At 41.8% G+C, this 23,374-nt stretch overlaps 1 protein-coding gene across 3 annotated transcripts in view; it reads left to right on the top strand.

Annotated features, from left to right (window-relative positions):
• Window positions 1-23,374, top strand: part of LOC140190482 (uncharacterized) — a 66,965-nt gene that overhangs the window by 5,664 nt on the left and 37,927 nt on the right. For 2 of the 3 annotated variants that reach the window (XM_072247101.1, XM_072247100.1), the window contains 5 exons: window positions 2,385-2,551; window positions 5,545-5,592; window positions 16,924-17,014; window positions 18,117-18,292; window positions 19,530-19,680. In XM_072247101.1, coding sequence (XP_072103202.1) covers window positions 2,474-2,551; window positions 5,545-5,592; window positions 16,924-17,014; window positions 18,117-18,292; window positions 19,530-19,680 — 544 coding nt within the window. In that variant the 5' untranslated portion in view covers window positions 2,385-2,473. Of the gene's footprint in view, window positions 1-1,630; window positions 1,715-2,384; window positions 2,552-5,544; window positions 5,593-16,923; window positions 17,015-18,116; window positions 18,293-19,529; window positions 19,681-23,374 lie in introns of all 3 variants that reach the window. The other variant, XM_072247099.1, reaches the window with a different exon arrangement.

Here is a 23,374-nt window from a genome sequence, read left to right on the forward strand (position 1 = left end):
ATATATTTTTTAATGTAAGTGACATTGATAATTTTACTTTTTCTAACCTTCCCTTTTTTAGCATGTTAGAGTGGAAGAGGAGGTTTTCAGCTGTCTTCCTCCTGTAAGTTCATATAGATGTGTTGAAAGTTGCTTCCCCTAGATCATCCATATCATTAAGCGACATTCCATTCATAGTTTTGCCTCTAATCCTATTAATCATGACTGTAAGAGTTTATGGGGAGATGGAAGTGAAGTGTTCCTGTACCACTTTAGTTACTTGGTAATTGGTAACTACAACAGTGAAGTGATAGACATCCAGCAGGGTGAGCTATGCTCAAATTCAATTCTCCAGTGGCAGGCACACAATAGCTCACTTACAAACAAAATTTTTGTGTCTAATAGCCAGGATTTGGTCCAAATGTGAAAAATGTTGATTCCACAAATAAAACCAGAGACCCAAAGGGTTGGCTAAAACTAGGGAAAAACAAAGTAGAGCAAAAACTTTTGTCCTCTGTTTAAATGGAACTGAATTTCAGAATTTCAACTTGCATGTACTACTTAGATTCTCACAATATACACAACGTGCTGGAGGAGCTCAGCAGGTCAGGCAGCGTCTGTGGACGGGAATAAACAGTCAACATGTTGGGCCGAGACCCTTCATCAGGACTGGGAAGAAAGAGGAAAGAAGTCGGAATAAGAAGGTGGGTGGAGGGGAGGAAGAAACACCAAGGCGGCAGGTGATAGGTGCACCTGGGAGAGGGGGACGGGGTGAAGTAAAGAGCTGGGAAATTAATTGGTGGAAGAGATAAAGGACTGGAGAAGGGGAAATTTGATAGGAGAGGACAGAAGACCATGGAAGTAAAGAAAGGGGGAAGAGCACCAGAGAGAGATGATGGACAGGTAAGAAGAGAAGGTGTAAGATGGAGACAGGAATGGAGAATGGTGAAGGGGGGGCTGTTACCAGAGGTTCAAGGAATCAACGTTCATGCCATCAGGTTGGAGGCCACCCAAATGGAATATCATCTCCAACCTGCCACCTTGTACTTCCTCCTCCCCTCCCTCCACCTTCTTATTCTGACTTCTTCCCCCTTCCTTTCCAGTCCAGATGAAGGGTCTCAGCCTAAAATGCCAACTGTTTATTCCCATCCATAGATGCTGCCTGACCCGCTAAGCCCCTCCAGCACGTTGTGTGGATTGCTCTAGATTTCCAGCATCGGCACTACCTCTTGCTTCTTACAATCTCACATTTTGCAAATACAACAGAAAAAGAATTTCCAGACTTCTACAGTTTTCTAGTTGAGAGCAAGACACGGTGTCAGTGTCCAAGACTTTAATGGCTAATTTGGGCTTTCTGACATCCTGAGGAAAAATGTTACACTGTTTCTTTCCCATGTGGTCTCGTACACCATCTTCCACTGGAAGCCCAGCTCCAGCACTTCAGCTTGGCTGAGTGCAGCATAGGGTCTAGATGTAAGATAACCCCATAGCACTACTTTTGGAAGAGCAGCCGGAATTTCTATTCAATTTTAATCCTTCACTAAACAGGTAATCTGACCATGATCACAATTCTTTTTGCGGGGGACTTGCGGTGTGCAAATCAACAGCTTCATTTCTTACGTTGCATTTTTCAAATAATTTCTTACTGAAGACAAGAAAAACAGCAGATGTTGGAATCTGGAACGAAAACAACACTCTAGAAGAACTCAGCAGGTCAGCTGTGGAGGCAAAAATTGTAAGTCAACATTTCAGGTCAAGAGCCTGCATCAGGACTGGGAGTAAGAGGCAGTGTGTAGCAGAACGAGGTAGCAGTGGGGCTGGGATAATGGCTTGTAGGTGCCAGGTAGAACCAAATGACCAAATGGAGATGGGATGATGAGCAGATGGAAATGGAGGGGGTAGGGGTGTGAAACTGGTAGGTGATGGGTGGGATCAGATGGGGGTGGAGATAGCAGATAGATGGAACCAGGTTGGGTGAGGGAAATGGGAGAGGTGAACAAAAGGAGAAGAAGAGTAGGTGTTTGTGAGTTATCCGCAATGGAAATTTCAATGTTAATGCTATTTAGCTTGTAAGCTACCCAACAGACTATGAGATGGTATTCTTTCAATTCATATTTGGCCTCTCTGTAGACAGACAGGTTGGTAGGGGAGTGGGAAGGAGAATTAAAATGATATGCAACCAGAAGCTTGAGATGATTGGTACAGGACCCACTAACTGTGAAATACATTGGGATATCCCAAGAATGTGAAGGACAAATCTGCTTTTGTTCATTTGCACTTCATTAAGGAACTGAGAAGCTACCCAGCATAATTGTTACATAATTATAAACCTGGATGACCATGTTTATCTTACAATTTGAATTAGCATTACTTAATACTGGACTTTATGTTTACCTTTCTTTCAGCCTCAGATCCCCCATTGTGAAAACGGTACTGCTGACATTTATCAGTCTGGAAGTAGGCACACGATTGAGACAACAGATGCCCAACAGACATGGTTCTCCACTCCACGTGGTCTGCCTTATGGAAGATTCTCAACAGGGTCTTAAACTGGTGGAGACTGATGCTGGTGGTACTGATTTCCTTTATCTTTCTAAATTTCAGTTTTTAATGTGGCTGTAAAATATTTTACTAAAATACAAAAGTAATCCGGGAAATTGTAGGCTGGTAAGTTTGACGTTGGTAGTAGGTATATTATTGGAAGGAGTACTGAGAGATAGGATCTACAAGTATTCGGACAGACAGGGACTTATTAGGGAGACTCAACATGGCTTTGTGCGTGGTAGGTCATGTTCAACCAATCTATTAGAGCTTTTCGAGGAGGTTACCAGGAAAGTGGATGAAGGGAAGGCAGTGGATGTTGTCTACATGGACTTCAGTAAAGCCTTTGACAAGGTCCCACATGGGAGATTAGTTAGGAAGATTCAGTCGCTAGGTATACATGGAGAGGTGGTAAATTGGATTAGACATTGGCTCAATGGAAGAAGCCAGAGAGTGGTAGTGGAGGATTGCTTCTCTGAATGGAGGCCTGTGACTAGTGGTGTGCCACAGGGGTCAGTGCTGGGTCCATTATTATTTGTTATCTATATCAATGATCTGGATGATAATGTGGTAAATTCGATCAGCAAATTTGCTGATGATACAAAGATTGGAGGTATAGTGGACAGTGAGGAGATTTTCAAAGCTTGCAGAGGGATTTAGACCAGCCGGAAAAATGGGCTGAAAAATGGCAGAAGTAGTTTAATACAGACAAGTGTGAGGTATTGCACTTTGGAAGGACAAATCAAGGTAGGACATACAAGGGAATTGGTAGGGCACTGAGGAGTGCAATAGAACAGAGGGATCTGGGAATACAGATACAAAATTCCTTAAAAGTGGCGGCACAGGAATACAGGGTCGTAAAGAGAGCTTTTGGTACATTGGCCTTTATAATCAAAGTATTGAGTATAAGAGCTGGAATGTTACGGTGAGGTAGTATAAGGCATTGGTGAGGCCGAATCTGGAGTATTGTGTCCAGTTTTGGTCATCAAGTTACAGGAAAGTTATTAATAAGGTTGAAAGAGTGCAGAGAAGGTTTACAAGGATGTTGCCGGGACTTGAGAAACTCAGTTACAGAGAAAGGTTGAATAAGTTAGGACTTCATTCTCTGGAGCGTAGAAGAATGAGGGGAGATTTGATAGAGGTATATAAAATTATGATGGGTATAGATAGAGCGAATGCAAGCAGGCTTTTTCCACTTAGCCTAGGAGAGAAAAAGAAACAGAGGACATGGGTTAAGGGTGAAGGGGGAGATGTTTAAAGGGAACATTAGGGGGGGCTTCTTCACACAGAGAGTGGTGGGAGTGTGGAATGAGCTGCTAGATGAAGTGATAAATGCGGGCTCACTTTTAACATTTAAGAAAAACTTGGACAGGTACATGGGTGAGAGGTGTATGGAGGGATATGATCCAGGTGCAGGTCAGTGGGACTAGGCAGAAAAATGGTTCGGCACAGCCAAGAAGGGCCAAAAGGCCTGTTTCTGTGCTGTAATGTTCTTATGGTTCTTACACCTTTTCTTTTTACATCTTTTTATGTTCCTATGTCCTGTTTAGATAGTTGATCATTTCTTTATTTACAAAAACTTTGAGAAAAGAAACAGGGTTCACTTATTCAGCCCTTCAATCTTGCTCCACCATCAAGACGTGCTATCACTGAAATTCAGTGCTCGAACCCAGGGATTTCTAACCTGTGGTCGGTGGACCCCTCAGTTAATGATAGGGGTCCATAGCATAAAAACAGTTGGGAATCCTTGCTCTAATCCAGCTTTCTCCCCCTAAACCTTCATCTCTCTGTGGCCCTATGAACGCTAACCGACTTTATCTTGAGTACGTCCAAAGATAAGGCTAATAATTGTTTTCTGTGGTAGAAAATTTCCACAAGTTCAGCATTTTCTCAGAGGAGAACTGTTTCCTCATCTCAGCTTTCTGATTTATCCCTTAACCTTAACTATGACCCCTGGTTCAGGACTCTATAGCCATCCGGAGCATCTATTTCTTTCAGCCGTAATAGAATTTTTTTAGATTTCTATGTGATCCCCTTTTGTTCTTCTCAACTCTAGTGGTGATTACATACTTAATTGACCCAATCGTTCTTCATACATCACATACAAATATGTCTTGTCAAATGTCTTTATTGATGCAGAAAGCAGGTATGTTAACAAAACAAAATTATTGAGATTAATTAATGAAGCTTGGATTTCTTCTATTGAACAGTGCATTTATAACATCATTTCTGCTGATTATCTACAGCAGGCTTATACGGACTGAATGTTCCTCAGAGATGTATAGTGGCTCAGGTATTATGCTGCATTTGATGGTAATGTGGTTAGATCTCACCTGAATTACTGCATTCAGTTCCAAACACTGTAACTCAAAGATGTTGAAAATCCATAAGTCGCAAATGCTTGAAATCTGAAATTAAATCTTCAGAATTACTCAGCAGGTCAGGCAGCATTCCAGCATCTTCCAGTTATAAATGAAGGGCATATTGACATGCTTTGTAGATAGATCAAAATAATATCTGGTCTGAAACTTAATATCCAAGGATGGAATTTGGACTTTGGATTTTGGATTCTGGTCGGAGGACCACTGCAGTGCATTGCACTGTCACTTTAGTTCAGCAACATGACGGAATCTGACTGTATTCTCCTGATTTCAGAAGTTTAACAGTTAATCCAATTCTTGCACTTAAAATGTCAAAAGAGTTGTAGAATATATGGAAGGATTTTATTTGCTCTGATGGCTAAACTAAAATCAAGGAAGCATCAAGCATACTTAGGAATGACCTCAGGAAACATTGCAAATCTGGAGCTTCTCATTCGAAAGTGTTCATGCGTGAGATACTTGAGCATCTTCTAAACATATTATTTTTGTTGGGGGGGCATGGATTGGAATGGTGTTGAACGTTATCGAACCTAGGCAAAGTCAAGGTCATAATTTAACTAGCAGAACAAGATCATGAAGTTGAGTGGGCTACAATGATCCTCTGAACTTTATAAATGTCAGTATTCTTTTACCACCTTCACAGCCCAAACTGAAACCGAAGATCGAGCCTTTCTCCTACTGGACAACTAAAGTAAGTACTTCTTATTTTTAATGGTGCTGGTTCAAATGAATGGGTAGGAAATAACATGGGGAACTTTGCATTTATTGTTAAATTTGGTGGTCATGATTTAAAAAGGAGTGGACATCTCCTGGTTTTAGCTCATGATATGACCCATGATCATATCTACTAGTTTACTCAGTCTGAGTTGCCTGTCAGATCTGAAGCCAACTGGACTTCAATAAGGATTTTCTGAGGATAGTATGTGTGTGCTGGAATAGATGGTCAAATACTTAAAGATAGCTACACACAAAATGCTGGAGGAACTCAGCAGGCCAGGCAGCATCTATGGAAAAGAGTAAGCAGTCGATATTTTGGGCTGAGACCCTTCATCAGGACTGGAAAGGAAGGGAAGAAGCCAGAGTAAGAAGGTGTGGGGAGGGGAGGAAGAAGTTCCAGTAATTGCCTCCCTCCCCCTTCACCATTCCCCATTCCTGTTTCCTTCTTTCACCTTATCTCCTTACCTGCCCATCACCTCCCTCTGGTGCTCCTCCCCCTTCCCTTTCTCCCACGGTCTTCTACCTTCTCCTATCTGATTCCCGTTTCTCCAGCCCTTTATCTCTTCCACCGATCAACTTCCCAGCCCTTTCCTTCACCACTCCCCCCTCCCTGTTTCACTTGTCACCTGCCACCTTGGTACTTCCTCCTCCCCTCCCCCCACCTTCTTACTCTGACTTCTCCCCTCCTTTTTCGATCCTGAAGAAGGACCTCAGCCTGAAATTTCGACGGTTTACTCTTTTCCATAGATGCTGCCTGACCTGCTGAGTCCCTCCAGGGTTTTGTGTGTGTTGCTTTGGATTTGCAGCATCTGCCGATTTTCTTGTTTTTATTAAATAGCTTCGGCATGTGTGCAAATGGTCAAGTGTATATTGAGTGATATGATATTTTGCTGTTGTGTGGCATTGGATGAAAAATGCTGGTGATAACTACAGAACGGTGTTGGCAAGGGTCAGCAATATTTAGGAAAGGAAGGATAAAATAAAGGTGTTGATGGTGAATGAGAACTGGAGAAAGGGAGAAAGTGTAAATCAAAGAGAAAAAGATTATAAATTGAAAAGATTAATGTAAACTGTGCAACTACATCTGTTTGATTTCACTGTTTTCATCTAGCTTACTGATGTCTATATTGATGGGAATAAAGGCACTTTCTGTTTCCATGTTAATGAAATATAGTATGTGTCATAAAGATAAAGATTTAAGTTTTCCACAGACAGATAATTCAGGATGGATTAAATTTAAAGAAAGATTAGCACAACAAAAATAGTGGTTAAAATGTCAAAAACGATAAAAGGGCAGAGTAGATGAAGGGAATTTTTCTTTACGGTAATTGAGGAGAGTCAAACAGGAGACCAGGTATAGAACCAAGACATCTTAAGAACAAAGAGGAAAGAATTTATGTCTACAGAAATTTATGACGAGTCAGTGGTTGAGCCAGAAATTTGTCCATGTTTGGAATTTGATTGAATAGGTGGATGCTGTTTTGTTTTGTCAGAATGTGATCTTAGATCAGGTAAGTGTGATTAAAAATTGCACAGTTAGCTAAATAGCTAACTGTACGTGCGTACGTGCAGTAATAGCTCGCCCTGAGCGTCAGCCAACCACATATGCAAAGCCTACGTGATATCCATCACTTCACAATTCAACTACGTTCAATCTGACTTTCAAAGAGGGTGAAAGTGAGATATAGTAGCATATAACAATCCAGAACACTTGTTACCGAAAGTGTTGTGATTTAGATTTTGGTAAAATGTTTTATTAAGAATATTTTTATTGCTTGGTCTAAATGTGAAACTTCAATAGTGTACAAAAAGATGCCAGATTAAAACAGTTGGAACAGAAGTAGTGAATACAATCCCTTTTGAGACTGTCTAAACATTTAAGTAGAAGTTACTTTGAAACTTGTGGAATGAACATTGTACGAGAGTGTTAAAATCAGATATTTGAAGTCACTATTTCATAAGACCATACGATACAGGAGCAGAATTAGGCCATTTGGCCCATTAAGTCTGTTCCACCATTTCATCATGGCTGATCCATTTTCCCTCTCAGCCACAATCTCCTACCTTCTCCACATATCCTTTCGTGCCTTGACCAATCAAGAATCTATCGACCTCTACCTTAAGTATACCCAACAGAACATCTGTAAATAATTGCTAAACAGGAAGCTTTCCCTCAACCTGCCTCTCACTGGAGTAAATTCAGTGAAATGTAACATTTCACAGGATATTAAGCCAATGTTGCACCTACTCAGTGAATTTCCTGTCCAGAGATTTAGACTACAATTAAATCTCATTTGAATATTTGATTTTGCAGTAAAATTATTTCACTCTCTTTACTTAGAAAGTCTAGATTCTAGCCTTGATTAGACATTAACTTTCTTGGTTTATTGCCACTAGGCACTTCAAAGTTCACTTATTATCAAAGAATGTATAAATTATACAACATTGAGATTTGTTTGCTTACAGGCAGCCACAAAGCAAGAAACCAGAAACAACCCAATTTTAAAAATAATAAAATAAAGACCAACACCCGATGCGCAGAAAAAGGGGGAAAAAGGCAAATCATGCAAACAATAGAAGCAAGCAACAATAACGTTCTAAACCAAAATTAGTCCTTAGATCCAAAACCCAGAGCAGCCTGGAGCAGACCCAAAGCCTCAGTTTCAGTTCATCATATTAGTGGGCAAGGAGCATATCAACTGGACGGTCTTTGTAGCCTTATCGCCATGGAGAGAGAAGTGAATATAATGGGAGAGCGAGCGAAATAGGCTCTCGCCTCTGATCCTGACACCCTGTCTTTCCAGTCTATCTGGGCAGGCATTTAAATTGTCCAAACAGCGTATTATACCTCGCACTATGACCCAGGCACCACTGCAGTGAAAGGCTCTGAGCCTAGAGCATGCTGCCCAGTGACTTGCTCCAGGCCCAGATTTCACTGCCCAGCCTGAAGCTGCTCTTGATTTCCCCAAATCAGCTCGGTGCCCAGAGTAATCCAACCTTGCATTTGGGCCGGATGTACAGGTATCAGAACTCCTCTGCATCGACTTCTCCTCTCCAAATGGCTCGCTCCATCTGTGTTGACTCTGCACCATAACAGCACGGTTCATCTCTCGAATTCGCTCACCTCTTCATTGTTTGCGGTGATAATTTACCACAATTTACTTCAGAAAACGTATTATTAAGAATGTTTTCAGTTGATTTCTTGCCTTTTGAACTACCAGTGAAATGTTGCAGGCGTTTGGTAGCAGCATCTTATACTTGAACTCGTTAGGTAAAAGTGCAGTCCATTACAACAGGAATGTAATTGTAATGTTACCTCTCTTACTGAAGTTGTATCAGAGCTATAATCCTTATTTATTAATGTCTGATAGATCTTTAGCAGAATGGTTCCATCACTTCTGCTGACTAAACACGAAGCACATCTGTGTATTTTCACTTCATTGTTACGTTCAAAAGGAGATTAGTTTTTGACAACCACATATCCAACAGGTTCCTAGTGTTCCTTGAGCAACAAACGCAAAATGCTGGACGCACTCAGTAGGTCAGGCAGCATCTACAGAGGGAATTAAAGAATTGAGAATTTGGGCCTAGACCCAATGTCAGCTGTTTATTTCCCTCCGTAAGTGTTGCCTGACGTACTGAATTCCTTCGGCATTTTGTGTGTTGCTCAAGATTTCCAAAATCAACAGAATCTCTTGTGCACTGGTGCTTCTTGGCTGTCACCATGTACTCCTTCTCACCTCAGTACCGTGACCTATTCAGTGCTAATTGCCAAACTCATGAACCACAAGGCAAGTAGCTGTACAGGTGATTCAGGCTTCAGATGAGGTGCTTCAGTCTACTTTTTCCGCTTCTGTGAATGGTTTCAGAGATGACTAGCTGGGAATGTGCCCTGAGGGTATCTTCGGTTAGAGTCAGTATTACACTGCGGTGAGTGGGTGATGTTTGTGTGATCATGCATTTGACTGTGTGTAAGTGAATGAGCAACAAAACAAATATTAGAAAGTGAATGGCACTCACCTTGAAATGTTCAGATATCTCATATACTGTCGCTTTTTAACGCTCTTAGATTGAATGGAATATAAAAAAGGACGCATATTAAGTTCAATGGAATTTGAATATTATATTCAAATTGAATATTAAATGAAACATTTCACTGTATATTTGATGTACATGTGATGAATATATCTGAATCTGAAACATTGTGCTGGTTCCTTACTTATTACCCATAAATGCAGCTGGCATTTAGGGCAGCAATGGAAGTCCTCCATCTCCGGTGGTGCTCAGGGATTCCTTCATCATTTTAGTAGCTTCCCCTTGGTTTTCACTACTGTCATGCAAGTCCTGGGTGGAGACTCAGGAATACTGCCACACTCAGATGTGGAAACTGTTTCCGTAACAATTTTATTTTACCAGTCAGGGTTGTTAGCCCTGAGCTGAACCCCCGGCCCTGAAGGACTGGAGGACCACTCTTAGTCTGGCCTCTGCTCTTTAACTGGTTTGACGTGGGCAACCCTACCAAGAGCCAAGCATGAAGCCCTGGCTCCAGCCAACGTAGCTCTCCGGGTCATTGAGGAACACTAGCCTCCAAGCCGTGACAAGGTTGTGGTCCTCTTGGAGTTTGTGTAGGTTGCATTTGAACAAATGCCCAGTTTGAGTTCAAACAGTACAATGTGCTGTAAAATTCAAAGAATATTTGTAAATGAGTTGTATTGCAGCAGTTAATAGACAAAAATCTGAGACATACACATTTGGGTCATCTACATTGTAAGTCATTGCATTGGATAATTGTTCCTAGATAGCTTTCTGAATTGTGCTCTGCCCTGTGTTGCAATCAGAGGGGAAAAACAAGTCATGGCTGTTATCATCTGACTGATCTGGATGAACAGTCACCCACTGTGTAGCTTGTGACAAGAATACACATAGATGTTAGCTGTCCTGTGTGATCAGCAGTTGGTCTGCCACCTGTCCTAAGGGGAGGGAGAGATAAGGAACACAATGCAGCAGCATTTTGGAGATGTTAATGAAGGAGCCATCAGTCTGGGTATTGTCAAGATCGGCTCCCCCTTTGAACCCTGAACTGTTTGAAGTGATGGACAGGCGATTTGGAGATGTGTAATGAAAGGACGGAAGAGAGAGCTGTCTAGAGCGGCTCCCCCTTTGAACCCTGAACTGTTTGAAGTGATGGACAGGCGATACCCCAGCAGGGGGATAAAAAGGGACAGGTTCGCTGAGGCAGGACACGCACGACACCCCGAGGTAACGAGACCCTGGAAGCGGTGCGCCTCTCACAAGGTGGTGGGAAGCTCTTGGACGGCTGATCGCGGGATCAGTCTTAGACGCACAGGGTGGAAAGGTACGATCAGCGGGAACCCGGTGTGTGTCCGCCCTTGCTTGGGTGCCGGGTTCACTGCAGAGGATCGACTGCATCTGGAGGAGAGGTCACAGCCGGTGACCTCAGATGACATCCCAAAGGTTCGCCCGAAAGCTGCTTATGAGCAATATCGCAGGTCTGTGTGTGGAAGCCGTTTTGAATGATCATTCGTTCTTGTTCTCTCTCTCCTTCCCCCCACATTGTCCATCGCCATGGCAACGATTACTGTGAACTGAACTAAATTGAACTGGACTTTGTGTCACTTTGAAATTGGTCATTTACCCCTAGACAACGATAGAGCTTGGTTGATCCTGTTATCTTAATTTTGTGCACATGTGTGTTTATCATTGCTGAACTGTTGCATTTATTATCCTTTTGATTACTGTGTTGCTTCTTTCTTTAATAAAACTTTCTTAGTTCTAGTAATCCAGACTCCAACTGGGTGATCCATTTCTGCTGGTTTGGCAACCCAGTTACGGGGTACGTAACAAGCTGCAAACAGGATAACTCTTCAGCACCAGCCATTTTATGAGTCCTCAGAATAGAGATATATTGTGTTCTTCCTCAACTCCTTCTGTTCCTATAGCTAGCTGAGCAAATTATTTTTGCCTTTAGAAAACGCTTGAAGAGTGAAAAATAAACCTTAAGGCATTGCATTAGCTGAAATCATATATAGCCTATGTATAATTACTTACCCTCAAATTACAATATCTCTGTAAATTATAAATAGAAAAAAACGAAAATGCTGGAATTCTGAGGGAAAGAATATTTATTTATTTGTTGAGGTAGGGTACCTTCGGGCCTTTTGAGCTGTGCCACCCAGCAACCCGCGATTTAACCTTAGCCTAATCACGGGACAATTTACAACAACCAATTAACCTAACAACCAGTACGTCTTTGGACCTTGTGGGGGGTGAAATCGGAGCACGTTGAGCAAACCAATGCATTCTCAGTGGAAACATTCAAACTCTTTACAGGCTGTGGTGAGAAATGAACCCGGGCTGCAGGTACTGTAAAGCATTGTGCTAACCTCTATGCTACCATGAATACAAAGTGCTAGGAAAATCTCAGAAGCTCAAGTAGGAGAAATAAAGTTAATATTTCAGGTCCAAGACCCCTTGCCAGAACTGAGAAGTAAGAATCATGTTAATCTAAGTAGAACAAGTTAGCCTAAGTAGTGGAGAGGGTGGAGGAGGTCAATGGATGGAACAAAAGGGATGTCCTCAACAGGGTGTACCAATCAGCAGCAGTTAATATTAGATTAAGTTAACTTGTCCATGTAATGTGTTGCTAGGCTGGCTGGTGGCGCAGTGACATCAGTGCCGGACTCCGGAGCGAAGGTTCCCGAGTTCGAACCCAGTTGGGTCGCTCCCGGACACGCTTTCCATCCATGCCGGGTTGAGCGCCAAGCTCGTAACTCGGCCTTGTAAAATAAAACTGCACTGTGAGAAGGACGTGGGGGACCACTCACAGAATGTTTCCTCCAAGACAACCACTTGGAAAAAAAAAGTGGTCGCCGAGGCTCTGGCAGAGTATGGCACACAAAAAAAAATGTGTTGATAACGCTGTAGTCTGGCCTACTGGGATATACTCGTCAGGGCAGATTATACAAAAAAGAAGAAAAAAAGTGGTAGGCGAATACAGCCAATATTTGAGTACACTGAAAGAAAGAGTAAATTATCTAGAGAAGGATGATATGATATTGGGTACTGCAGCCTATAAGGTGTTGTTCCTTGAGCCTGCATTTTAGCAATAGAAGATGGCATACACACTGAGGTCCAGGGAACGGATGTCCCTGTGCTCACCCATATCATGGCAATCCAAGGTCACAGGCACTTCTCCAGGATGAAAAATACACAAGGGAAGAGAGCATCCACGTGCCTCTGATGATGAAATCAAGGGCACAAGAGCAATTTTTGGTCATTAAAGCATTTAGCATTTCATTCAGGAAAAGATCAATTGCAACAGCTTCATCAAACTGGTTAAGATGAGCAACAGCTTTCTGGTAGTCAAAAAACTAAGAAATGCGGCTAAAAACATCACTAAAAATACTTCTCTGAGGTAAATTGTGTTAAATTATCACTGCAAATGAGTGAAGGGGGCGAGTGATGGTGAGGCGAGTTCGGGGGATAAGCTGAGCTTGTGTGTTGCAGATGGATTCTGATGCCCATTCAGCTGGCCCAGGAGTGAGGTTGGGTCACTCTGGGTGCCAAAAGGAGAAGTCAGGGCTTTTGCAGAGGAGATTCGATGCCCATACAACTAGTCCGAACTGATTGAAGAGCTCGAGAGCGGCTTCGGGCTGGGCGATGAAATCTGGGGCTGGAGCAAATCGTTAGGTGGTGTAGTCTAGGTTTGGAGCCTTTCGCAGGAGTGGTACCTGTGTCTTAGTGCAAGGTATGATACACCATTTAGACAATTTAAATGCCGACCCAGATTGGAGGTGAGGGCTGATTTCACTCGCTCTCCAGGGCACTGGGGCCTTTTGCTCTTTCATTGCTTGGTCAATTTAAATGCCGGCTGAGATAGACTGACAAAGACAGGGTGTTGGTTGGGACGAAAGCCAGCTTTGCTCGTTCTCTGCGATGGTCATCTCCAAGGCGCTGTGGCTATAAAGACTGCCCGGCTGCTGTGCTTTGCACCTGAACTGACGAACTGATAACCGAGGCTTTGGGCCTACTGCAGGCTGCTCCAGAGTTTGTATTTGAGGATTCAGTTTTGGTTCAGAATGCTATTGTTTGCATGATTTATATTTTTTCTTTCTCTTACACATCGAGTGTTGGTCTTTTATTTTTATTCTTTATTTTTCTTTAATTGGTTTCTTTTGGGTTTCTTGCTTTGTGTTTACCTGTGAGCAAGCAAATTTCAAGGTTGTATAATTTGTCCATTCTTTGATAATAAATGTACTTGAATCTTGAATAACTGGACAGAAAAATTCACAATGCCTGGTAATTAAGACTTTGTTGTTCAGGATGATAAGGAAAATTCAGAGACTTCTTCAGCAATGCCAGATGATTAGCAGATTAATACCTTGGAATTTAAAAATCGGAGCCTGGCTTGACGTGATTGGTGGATGTATTCGGAACAAACAATTAGATCTATGAAGGTTCTCAATCATCCAGGTCATTGTGTAACAAGTAGTTGTAAATCAAGACAACGGGGGCTAATACCTCAGCTGTATATCTACACCTAAAGGACAAGGGACCCTCCTTTGATGATATCAACGTACACATTTTAGACAGGGAGGGACAGGTGGTTTGAAAGAAGGGTTAAAGAAGCCACCTTTGTCAAACTGAAAAACCCATCCCTGGACAGAGGGGATGGAGTACGACATTGCCTATCAGCTACTTGCAATGCAGTCCTAACATCTTTACCCTGACGTCTCCTCAGCAGTTCACACCTGCATTCATGCAAAGATAAGAGTAATGACCCTCTCATTACCTCTATGTCTCTTAATGACCCTCATGTGAGTGCTGTACCTTTAAACAACTCACAGAGTTTATAAGCCGGAAAACTGCCTTCCATGGATCAGAACTGAAGATGCCCCTCGGATGAGTGGCGAAACATCTTCTAGACAACACAGCAAAAGAGAAAATCCGTGGATGCCAGAAACCCGAGCAAAACACACAAGATGCTGGAGGAACTCAGCAGGTCAGGCATCATCCATGGAAAAGTGTATAGTCAATGTTTTGGGCCAAAGCCCTTCAGAAGGACTGGCGAAAAATTGCTGAGGAGTAGATTTAAAAGGTGGGGGGAATGGGAGAGAGAAACACAAGGTAATGGGTGAAACCTGGAGGGGGAGGGATGAAGTAAAGAGCTTGGAGGCAGATGGTCATGGAAGAAAGAAAAGGGGGGAGGAGCACCAGAGGGAGGTGATGGGTGGGCAGGGATATAAGGTGAGAGAGGGAAAAGGGGATGGGAAATTGTGAAGAAAGGGGGAGGTGTGGTGGGGCATTACCAGTAGTTTGAGAAATTGATGTTCATGCCATCAAGTTGGAGGCTACCCAGACGGAATATAAGGTGTTGTTCCTCCAACTTAAGTGTGGCCTCATCACGACAGTGGAGGAGGCTATGGATGGACATATGGGAATGGGAAGTGGAGTTAAAACGCAAGTCCAGTTGCTTTGATTTTACTGCTGCTTGATAAACAATTAAGCAACTGAGAGGTGGATCAAAGGCCTGTAATAAAGACCAATCACTCCATAGAACATGACTAAAATGATAAGAATCTGATTCTTAAAAGCTCAGAATGAACAAAGTGCAGGAAGTAGGTTTATAATGTCTGCCTATTTCCAATTCAAATTCATTAATATTGTGTACCCATTTCCACTAAACACCATACAAGCAAGATTAAAAGCGGATTTCTTGTCTCAGTCTAATTCACCAGTAGTTGCACCTTGCACTATTTTGTTTCCAAATATAATAATGTATCATTTTGTGTAATTATATTGGTTTTTATACATTACTTTACAACTTTATATTCTGGTTTACAGTAATTTACTGTCATAACCTTGAAATGACAAGGAAATCTTTATGGATTGCTTTTAAGTATCGCATTTAGCAAGAATAGACTGGCCATACAATTATATACAATCTAAATACAGTCCAGCACTCAAATGAAGTTTACGTTCTGATGTTGCTATGCTGCTGGGGTATGGAATAAAGATATGACAGAAAATGCTATCAGGTATTTTGTGTCTCTCTTCATCAGATGACGGCACAAAAATCCACCTGGAAATAGCAACAACAACCATTTAGAATTAGTGATGAACTTAAAGAAATTGGTATTAGCATAAAGTATATCAGAGGATGTTCTGGCCTCTAGAGGTGCAGGTTATATGAACATCACTTCCTGTATGTAGGTTGTTTTTTTTTGGCGTGTGCCTGCGTGTGTGTGAGTCTGTGCGTGTGCGGCTGTGTGTGTGTGTGCGTGCATCTGTGATGACGTCTTTTTCATGGCTTTTACAAGGCGCGGAGCGAGAGAGAGAGAGAGAGAGAGAGAGAGAGAGAGACTGTGTGGCGCACCACTCCTCACACAGACATTTTCGCAGTATTTTTCCCTTTATTTTACGAGGTCGAGTTGCGATCTCGACACTCAACCCAACATGGATGGAAAGCGTACTCGGGAGCGGACCCGACTGGTTTCAAAGCCAGGCACCTCCACTCCCGGGTCTGGCGCCAATGTCATTGCGCCACCAGTCAGCCTATGTAAGCTGTTTTTTTTTTATCATCTCCTGTGTGGGTTGATTTGGATTCAACTTGAAGCACACAATGGGAAGACATCTATCTCCATCCTCTCTTTATTTGTCCTCAAAACAACAATATAATTTCACAATTAAAAATGCTGAAAGAAGATTCTATCTTGGGATGATTTTTGAGAAGCTGTTTAACTCACTGCATAGCTTTGTACATATGTACTGCGAGGGCAGTAGAGAGGAGTTAATGAGATTTGAGTTAGTGCAGGAAAGTTATACTGTTCTTATTGTTACTAATGGAGCAGGCATGATGGGCTATTTCTTGCAAATGGTAAAATGTAGGCAGATGCAAGAAAGGTCAAATACATAATAACAAAGAATATTACAAATCCATTTATAAGTGGCAATTTTGCAACCTAAAAGGGATATAGTGCAGATGCTGGAAATCTGAAAGATAACAACACCAAGATGATGGAAATGTATGAAATGCATCTGAAGAGAAAGAAACGAGGTTATTGCTTCATGCTGATGACCTTTCATTAGAAATAATTCCTTCCAGAAATTATTTTGAAGGAAAAATATTTATTACTTCTTTCCGGTCTATAATGAATCTGCAGGGGTCTCAATCGATGAAATTACACAGTATATTACATCGCTTATTAATTACTGATACATGTTGGTGAATGACGTTACTCATAATTTGCAGTCAGGATACCTGATGAACTTTTTTGTCTTTCAGGTTCAGTTTCAGGAACCAATTCCAATCTCAACAAATGGAAAATTGTATGCAAGCCTCACCATCCCCTCAGAGACTGGCCACAGCCAGACAGGTGTGAATTTTATGATAAAAATGCAAACACTAGCTGATCAATGAAACTACTTTAGGAAAATGGTCTTTTTCTACTCTTTGAAATTGGGCGAGAACTTATTACAGGATTATCAATTTGCAATGTCTTGAATATAACTTTTGCTTCTAACAATCTGAAAGATTTAAGTACTCATCTCAGGTTTAAGGTGCAGAATAGCGTGGACTCTTAATTTTTCATTATAAATAGAAAATGCAGGAAATGCATAGCAAGCTAGATAGCATATTTCAATGGAGGAAGTGGATTCACGTTTCAGACCATGGGCCTTTAATCATGACGAGATCTAAAATATTCACTTTGCTTATCTCTTTACATTAATTTCTGATATGCTGAGTATTTTCAGCATTTTTGCACATACATGTGAGGTTTGATCAGTAATCACTCCCTGTCTCCAGTTGAGGAATTTAAGTGCATTCCCTGTTTAATTCCTTCCACTGACAAAATCATAATATTTTTAAAAGAGATTGGCTGTATTTGTCACATGTACATTGAAACATCGAAACATACAACCAAATGTGTTGTTTTGTCAATAACCAACACAGTCCAAGAGTGATACTCGTGATGTTCACACCAAGGAACTTGAAGCTCTCAGCCTCAGCACTGTTGACGTAGACAGAGAGGTGTATACCGCCCATTCTCCTAATGAAGTCAATAACCAGATCTTGGGCTTGGCTGACATGGAGGAAAGATTGTTGTCAAGATACCATGTTACTAAGCGCTTCATTTCCTTCCTGTAATCTGATTGTCATTTGAGATACAGCCCACAACGTTACTTGTAGATCAAGTTTGAGCAGCTTCTGCTCTAAGGTATTACCACATTGCAATGGATAACCTATTTTTGTATTTTAGGTCATATGTAATAAATAGTCATGGAAGGTACCTGTTATGATAATGTTGCGCTCCCTTGTGCCAATTAAACCTGTAGAGCTACTTTCAAAGTGTTGTTTTCTTAAATGTATAAATTGAATAATGAGCTCAGTCTTGTGCATATATAGTTTATTCAGAACAATATTGTTGTTTCTATCTGGAAATTTAAGTCACTTGTGCTTGTTTAACATAACTGCAGATCAGATTATTCAGAAGTTCATTAGACTGCAAGAAGAAAGCAAAGAATCAACAAAGAGAATTATTATGATTGAAAATGACATTGAGTCTATTAAATTAGAAATAGCCAAGATTCAGACAGAATGGCAATACAGACAACAAGAAATACCAACAGAATGCAGTAGAACCAAGGGTCAGGTAAATAGAATATTTAAACTTTCTCTTCTTTAAAGTGTCTCGATGTTTCACTTTTTCAATTAAGATCTAAATCTACCTGCTGAAAGCTATCAGTAACAATTGTACAGCAAAGCACAGATACTTTTAGTGAGATGTGGTTTATGCAAGTTAAAACCAAACTATGGGCTAGAATGCCAACCATCCCTCCCCACAGGTATAAACACACACACTTGGAAGTGTACATCAAACACATAACCCAATTGTGACCAGGACTAAATGACCGGACCTTTAAAGTAAAGACTCATTGATTATGCATTTTTATGATGAATTGTGTTAGCAACCAATTTTGAACTGACATGATTCAAAGTTTTGAACAATTATGTTCAATAATTTTCAGACTGAAGTAACTGTACAGTACTGTGCAAAAGTCTGAGGCACATATATATGGCTGGGTTGCCTTAGACTTTGCTCAGCACTGTATTTGTCAACGCGGAATGGGGAGAAAGTCTGTAAAGCTGGCAAGAGCAAAGGATGTAGGAACAGTGAGGGTGGAGTGCCGTGGGAAGGGTGTGGGACAGGTGGCAGAGAAAGAGTGCCAGGGGCAGGGGATGCTGCGGTGCAGACACACCCAGCCCTGAGACACCAGGCAAGATCCTTTGATTCCAAACAATTGGATTATTATTCATTGCAGGATTTCTCTCTGGTTCTTCCCGCTCCCTCCCCTCTTCCCTTTACCTTTTCCCAATCATGATTCCCCTCTCCCTGCCCCCTTCCCACTCTCAGCCCACTATAGAGACCCATGTCAGAATCAGGTTAATCATCACTCACATATGTCATGAAATTTGTTTTTTTTTGTGACAGCAGTACAGTGCAATGTATAAAATTAAAACAGCATTGTGCAAAAGTCTTGGGCACCCTAGCTATATATATGTACCTGACTTTTGCACAGTACTGTAGATTTGAAAATACAAATTAATATTGAAACCATACAAAATTTAGATCAGTCTATACTAAAAGAAAAACACAATGAACATTTCCAGTGAGAATCTTTATCATAGCATCTCAACCAATGCGTTAACCAATCTTTCCCTTTCAAGTAGTGGCTGGCTTCTAATGTTGCTCTGCTTTCATTAATAATGATATTAAGTTATTATTCAGTCAAGTTCAGGAGTAAAGGGCAGTTGATTAGGTACTTGGAAATAACTCAATAGAGGTAACAGAAAGTTAACAGATTCCTTTCATTAATTGTTTCTTTCAGTCTTATGTTGAGTGCAACGATCAGAGAATGAGGACCAGGGATGTGGATCTGCATTGGGCGTACAAGATGCCGAAAGAAACCCAGGCTCAAAACTTCACATGTCGACAGAGGAGAGATTACTCCATGAATGATGAAGTGGACTACCCCTGCAGTGAGTTACGTAGACCTGGGATTATTATTTCAAAGAACTAAGGACTAAGTTGGATAGAATCAGAATCAGGTTTATTATCACAAGCACGTATCGTGAAATTTGATAACTTAACAGCAGCAGTTCAATCCAATACATAATATAGAAGACAAATAATAATAATAAATAAATAAATAAACCAATTATAATATATGTATATTGAGTAGATTAAAAATTGTGTTCAAGGGTTCAATGTCTATTTAAGAATTGGATGACAGAGGGGAAGAAACTGTTCTTGAATCACTGAGTGTGTGCCTTCAGGCTTCTGTACTTCCTACCTGATGGTAACAGTGAGAAAAGGGCATTTCCTGGGTGCTGGAGGTCCTTAATAATGGATGCTGCCTTTCTGAGACACCGCTCCTTGAAGATGTCCTGGGTACTTTGTACGCTGGTACCCAAGATAGAGCAGACTAAATTTGTAACCCTCTGCAGCTTCTTTTGGTCCCGTGCAGTAGCCCTCCTCCCGCCCCCCCACCCAAACTAGACAAGTGATGGAGGCTGTCAGAATGCTGTACATCTATAGAAGTTTTTGAGTGTATTTGTTGACATACCAAATCTCTTCAAACTCCAAAGAAGTACAGTCGCTGTCTTGCCTTCTTTATAACTGCAGCCGTCCCTTTGTCACTATCTGAGATTCTACCAGCAATGGTTGTATCATCAGCAAATTTATAGATGGTATTTGAGCTATGCCTAGCCACACAGTCATAGGTATAGAGAGAGTAGAGCAGTGGGCTAAGCACACACACCTGAGGTGCACCAGTGTTGATCGTCAGATTGGGAGAGTATGTGCTGCTCACTAATCAATAGGACTGCATGCCAGGTTTTGTGTAATAAAACTTGCCCAGCATATCTCCTTTGAACTTGCCCCCTCTTCTGCATGTCCTCTAGTATTAGACATTTCAACTCTGGGAAACAGATATTGACTGTTGGCTCTATCAGTGCCTCTCAACAGGCAAAAACAATGGACAACGAGAGTCCTTTCCTCTTTCTCCTCTTTCTCACATGTCGCTTTCTGCACATCTCTGAATCTCCTCTGATTTTGGAAGTTGCAGACGGTATTGGAGCCTCACTTTCTATTCCTCTCCCTATCACAAAGCCCAATACCTGTGCTTTCTCTGAGGGAGCCGGAAACTGCCACCTGACCAGGCAGAGGCAACAGAACAACAGTGTAGGAGCAAGAAGACACTGATAACAAAGGAACGTTTCATACCTATAATACAGTGAAACTACAGATAGTAGAGAAGATAGCTTAGGGGGTTGTATCTGCATATGTTGAGTCATAACACGGAAATATCAAGCAGGGTGGGGATCTTCATTAGGACACTTCTGGGCCTAACCCAGATACATAATGAAGATTGATATCTCAGCGTTTGCTCTAACACAAGCAGATGCCACTCATTGGGATAAATCATACCCCTCAGGCCCACCGCTCATGCTTGTCTAACTCAACATAATTGTGTATAGTGTGATCTGTTGTTGTGATCACCGTCTACCTGCATTGCACTTTTTCGGTAGCTGGTGCACTTTATTCTGTAATTGGTCAACAGCTAGAGCTTTATTGTCATTGCCGAGGACAAAAAGTTGACAGTGCTATTCCATTCACTGCAAAACAGCTTACGGTCAAGTCAATTACTAAAAACTCAATGACTAAATCTAAAATAATGTCTGAGTTATTTAGAATGACATCTAAGTTACAACTGAATTAAAAACAGCCAACTCTAAAATGAAAAGGAACAGTGTCAGTTCTGTTATTGTTTTACCTTGTTCTCCCTCAAAGCACCGTGGAATGATTTGATCTGCATAAACAGTATGCAAGACAAGCTTATCATGATGTCTTGGTATACGTGACAATAATCAGAATCGTGTTTAATGTCACCGGTGTATGTCGTGAAATTTATTGCCTTTGCGGCAGTAGTACAATGCAATACATAATAATAGGCAAAAATGTGAATTGCTGTGAATATATACTGCACCTATATTAACTAATTAAATTAATTAAGTAGCACAAAAACTGAAATTAAAAAGTAGTGAAGTAGTGTTCATAGATTCAATCCCCCTTCAGGAATCGAAGGGCCAAGGGGAAGAAGCTGTACCTGAATTACTGAGTGTGTGCCTTCAGGCTCTTGTAGCCCCCCTTCCTGATAGTAGCAATGAGAACGAAGCATGATGTGGGTGATGGGGGTCCTTAATGATGGATGCTGCCTTTTTGAGGCATCGCTCCTTGAAAAAAAACCTAGATGCTATAGAGGCCAGCGCCCCAATGGAGCTGAGTAAGTTTACAACTCTCGGCAGCTTATTTCGATCTTGTGCAGTAACCCTCCCCGTACCAGATGGTGATGCAGCCAGTTAGAATGCTCTCCATGGGACACCTGTAGAAATTTGCGAGTGTCTCTGGTGACGTATCGAATCTCCTCAAACACCTAATGAAATATAACTGCTGTCGTGCCTTCTTTGTCGTTGCATCAATATGTTGGATCCAGGATAGTTCCTCAGAGACTGGAACCTGAAACTGCTCACTCTTTCCACTTCTGACCCTCCATGAGGACTGGTGTATGTTCCCTTATCTTATCCTTTCTGAAGACCGATTCCAAATCCAAAAACAAAAGCTTTTCACTGTAGCTTGGTACATGTGCCAATAATAGACCAATATGCACCTGTGTAATATGACCAGAATGTCCACCATCATGATTTATGGCCCTGTGGTTTCCAGAAACTTGGTGACTCAGCTGCCACAACCACCACATGAAATGGGGCAGTCTGAGATTACTGAGCACAAACTGAGGCTGTCCCTGTGGATCACGCAGACGACCTCTGACGGCTCCTACTTGAAATGTCTCTGATGATCAGAAACGCATGGGACCAGCTGAAGTGAGTTTAACCAATGCAAGAAAGTAAAAATCACATAAACATGTTATTAACGTACGTAAATGATTTAAAATGTGCGTGTAGATTAACAAAATATCAAGTAATTGAAACAACACACATAAAAGTTGCTGGTGAACGCAGCAGGCCAGGCAGCATCTCTAGGAAGAGGTGCAGTCGACGTTTCAGGCCGAGACTCTTCGTTAGGACTAACTGAAGGAAGAGTGAGTAAGGGATTTGAAAGTTGGAGGGAGAGGGGGAGATCCAAAATGATAGGAGAAGACAAGAGGGGGAGGGATGGAGCCAAGAGCTGGACAGGTGATAGGCAAAAGGGATACGAGAGGATCATGGGACAGGAGGTCCGGGAAGAAAGACAAGGGGGGGGGACCCAGAGGATGGGCAAGGGGCATATTCAGAGGGACAGAGGGAGAAAAAGGAGAGTGAGAGAAAGAATGTGTGTATAAAAATAAGTAACAGATGGGGTACGAGGGGGAGGTGGGGCATTAGCGGAAGTTTGAAAAGTCAGTGTTCATGCCATCAGGTTGGAGGCTACCCAGACGGAATATAAGGTGTTGTTCCTCCAACCTGAGTGTGGCTTCATCTTTAAAGTAGAGGAGGCTGTGGATGGACATGTCAGAGTAGGAATGGGATGTGGAATTAAAATGTGTGGCCACTGGGAGATCCTGCTTTCTCTGGCGGACAGAGCGTAGGTGTTCAGCAAAGCGGTCTCCCAGTCTGCGTCGCGTCTCGCCAATAAATAAAAGGCCACATCGGGAGCACCGGACGCAGTCTATCA

This window comes from Mobula birostris, chromosome 30, assembly GCF_030028105.1.
Source record: "Mobula birostris isolate sMobBir1 chromosome 30, sMobBir1.hap1, whole genome shotgun sequence".
In the NCBI taxonomy this organism is placed as follows: Eukaryota; Metazoa; Chordata; class Chondrichthyes; order Myliobatiformes; family Myliobatidae; genus Mobula; species Mobula birostris.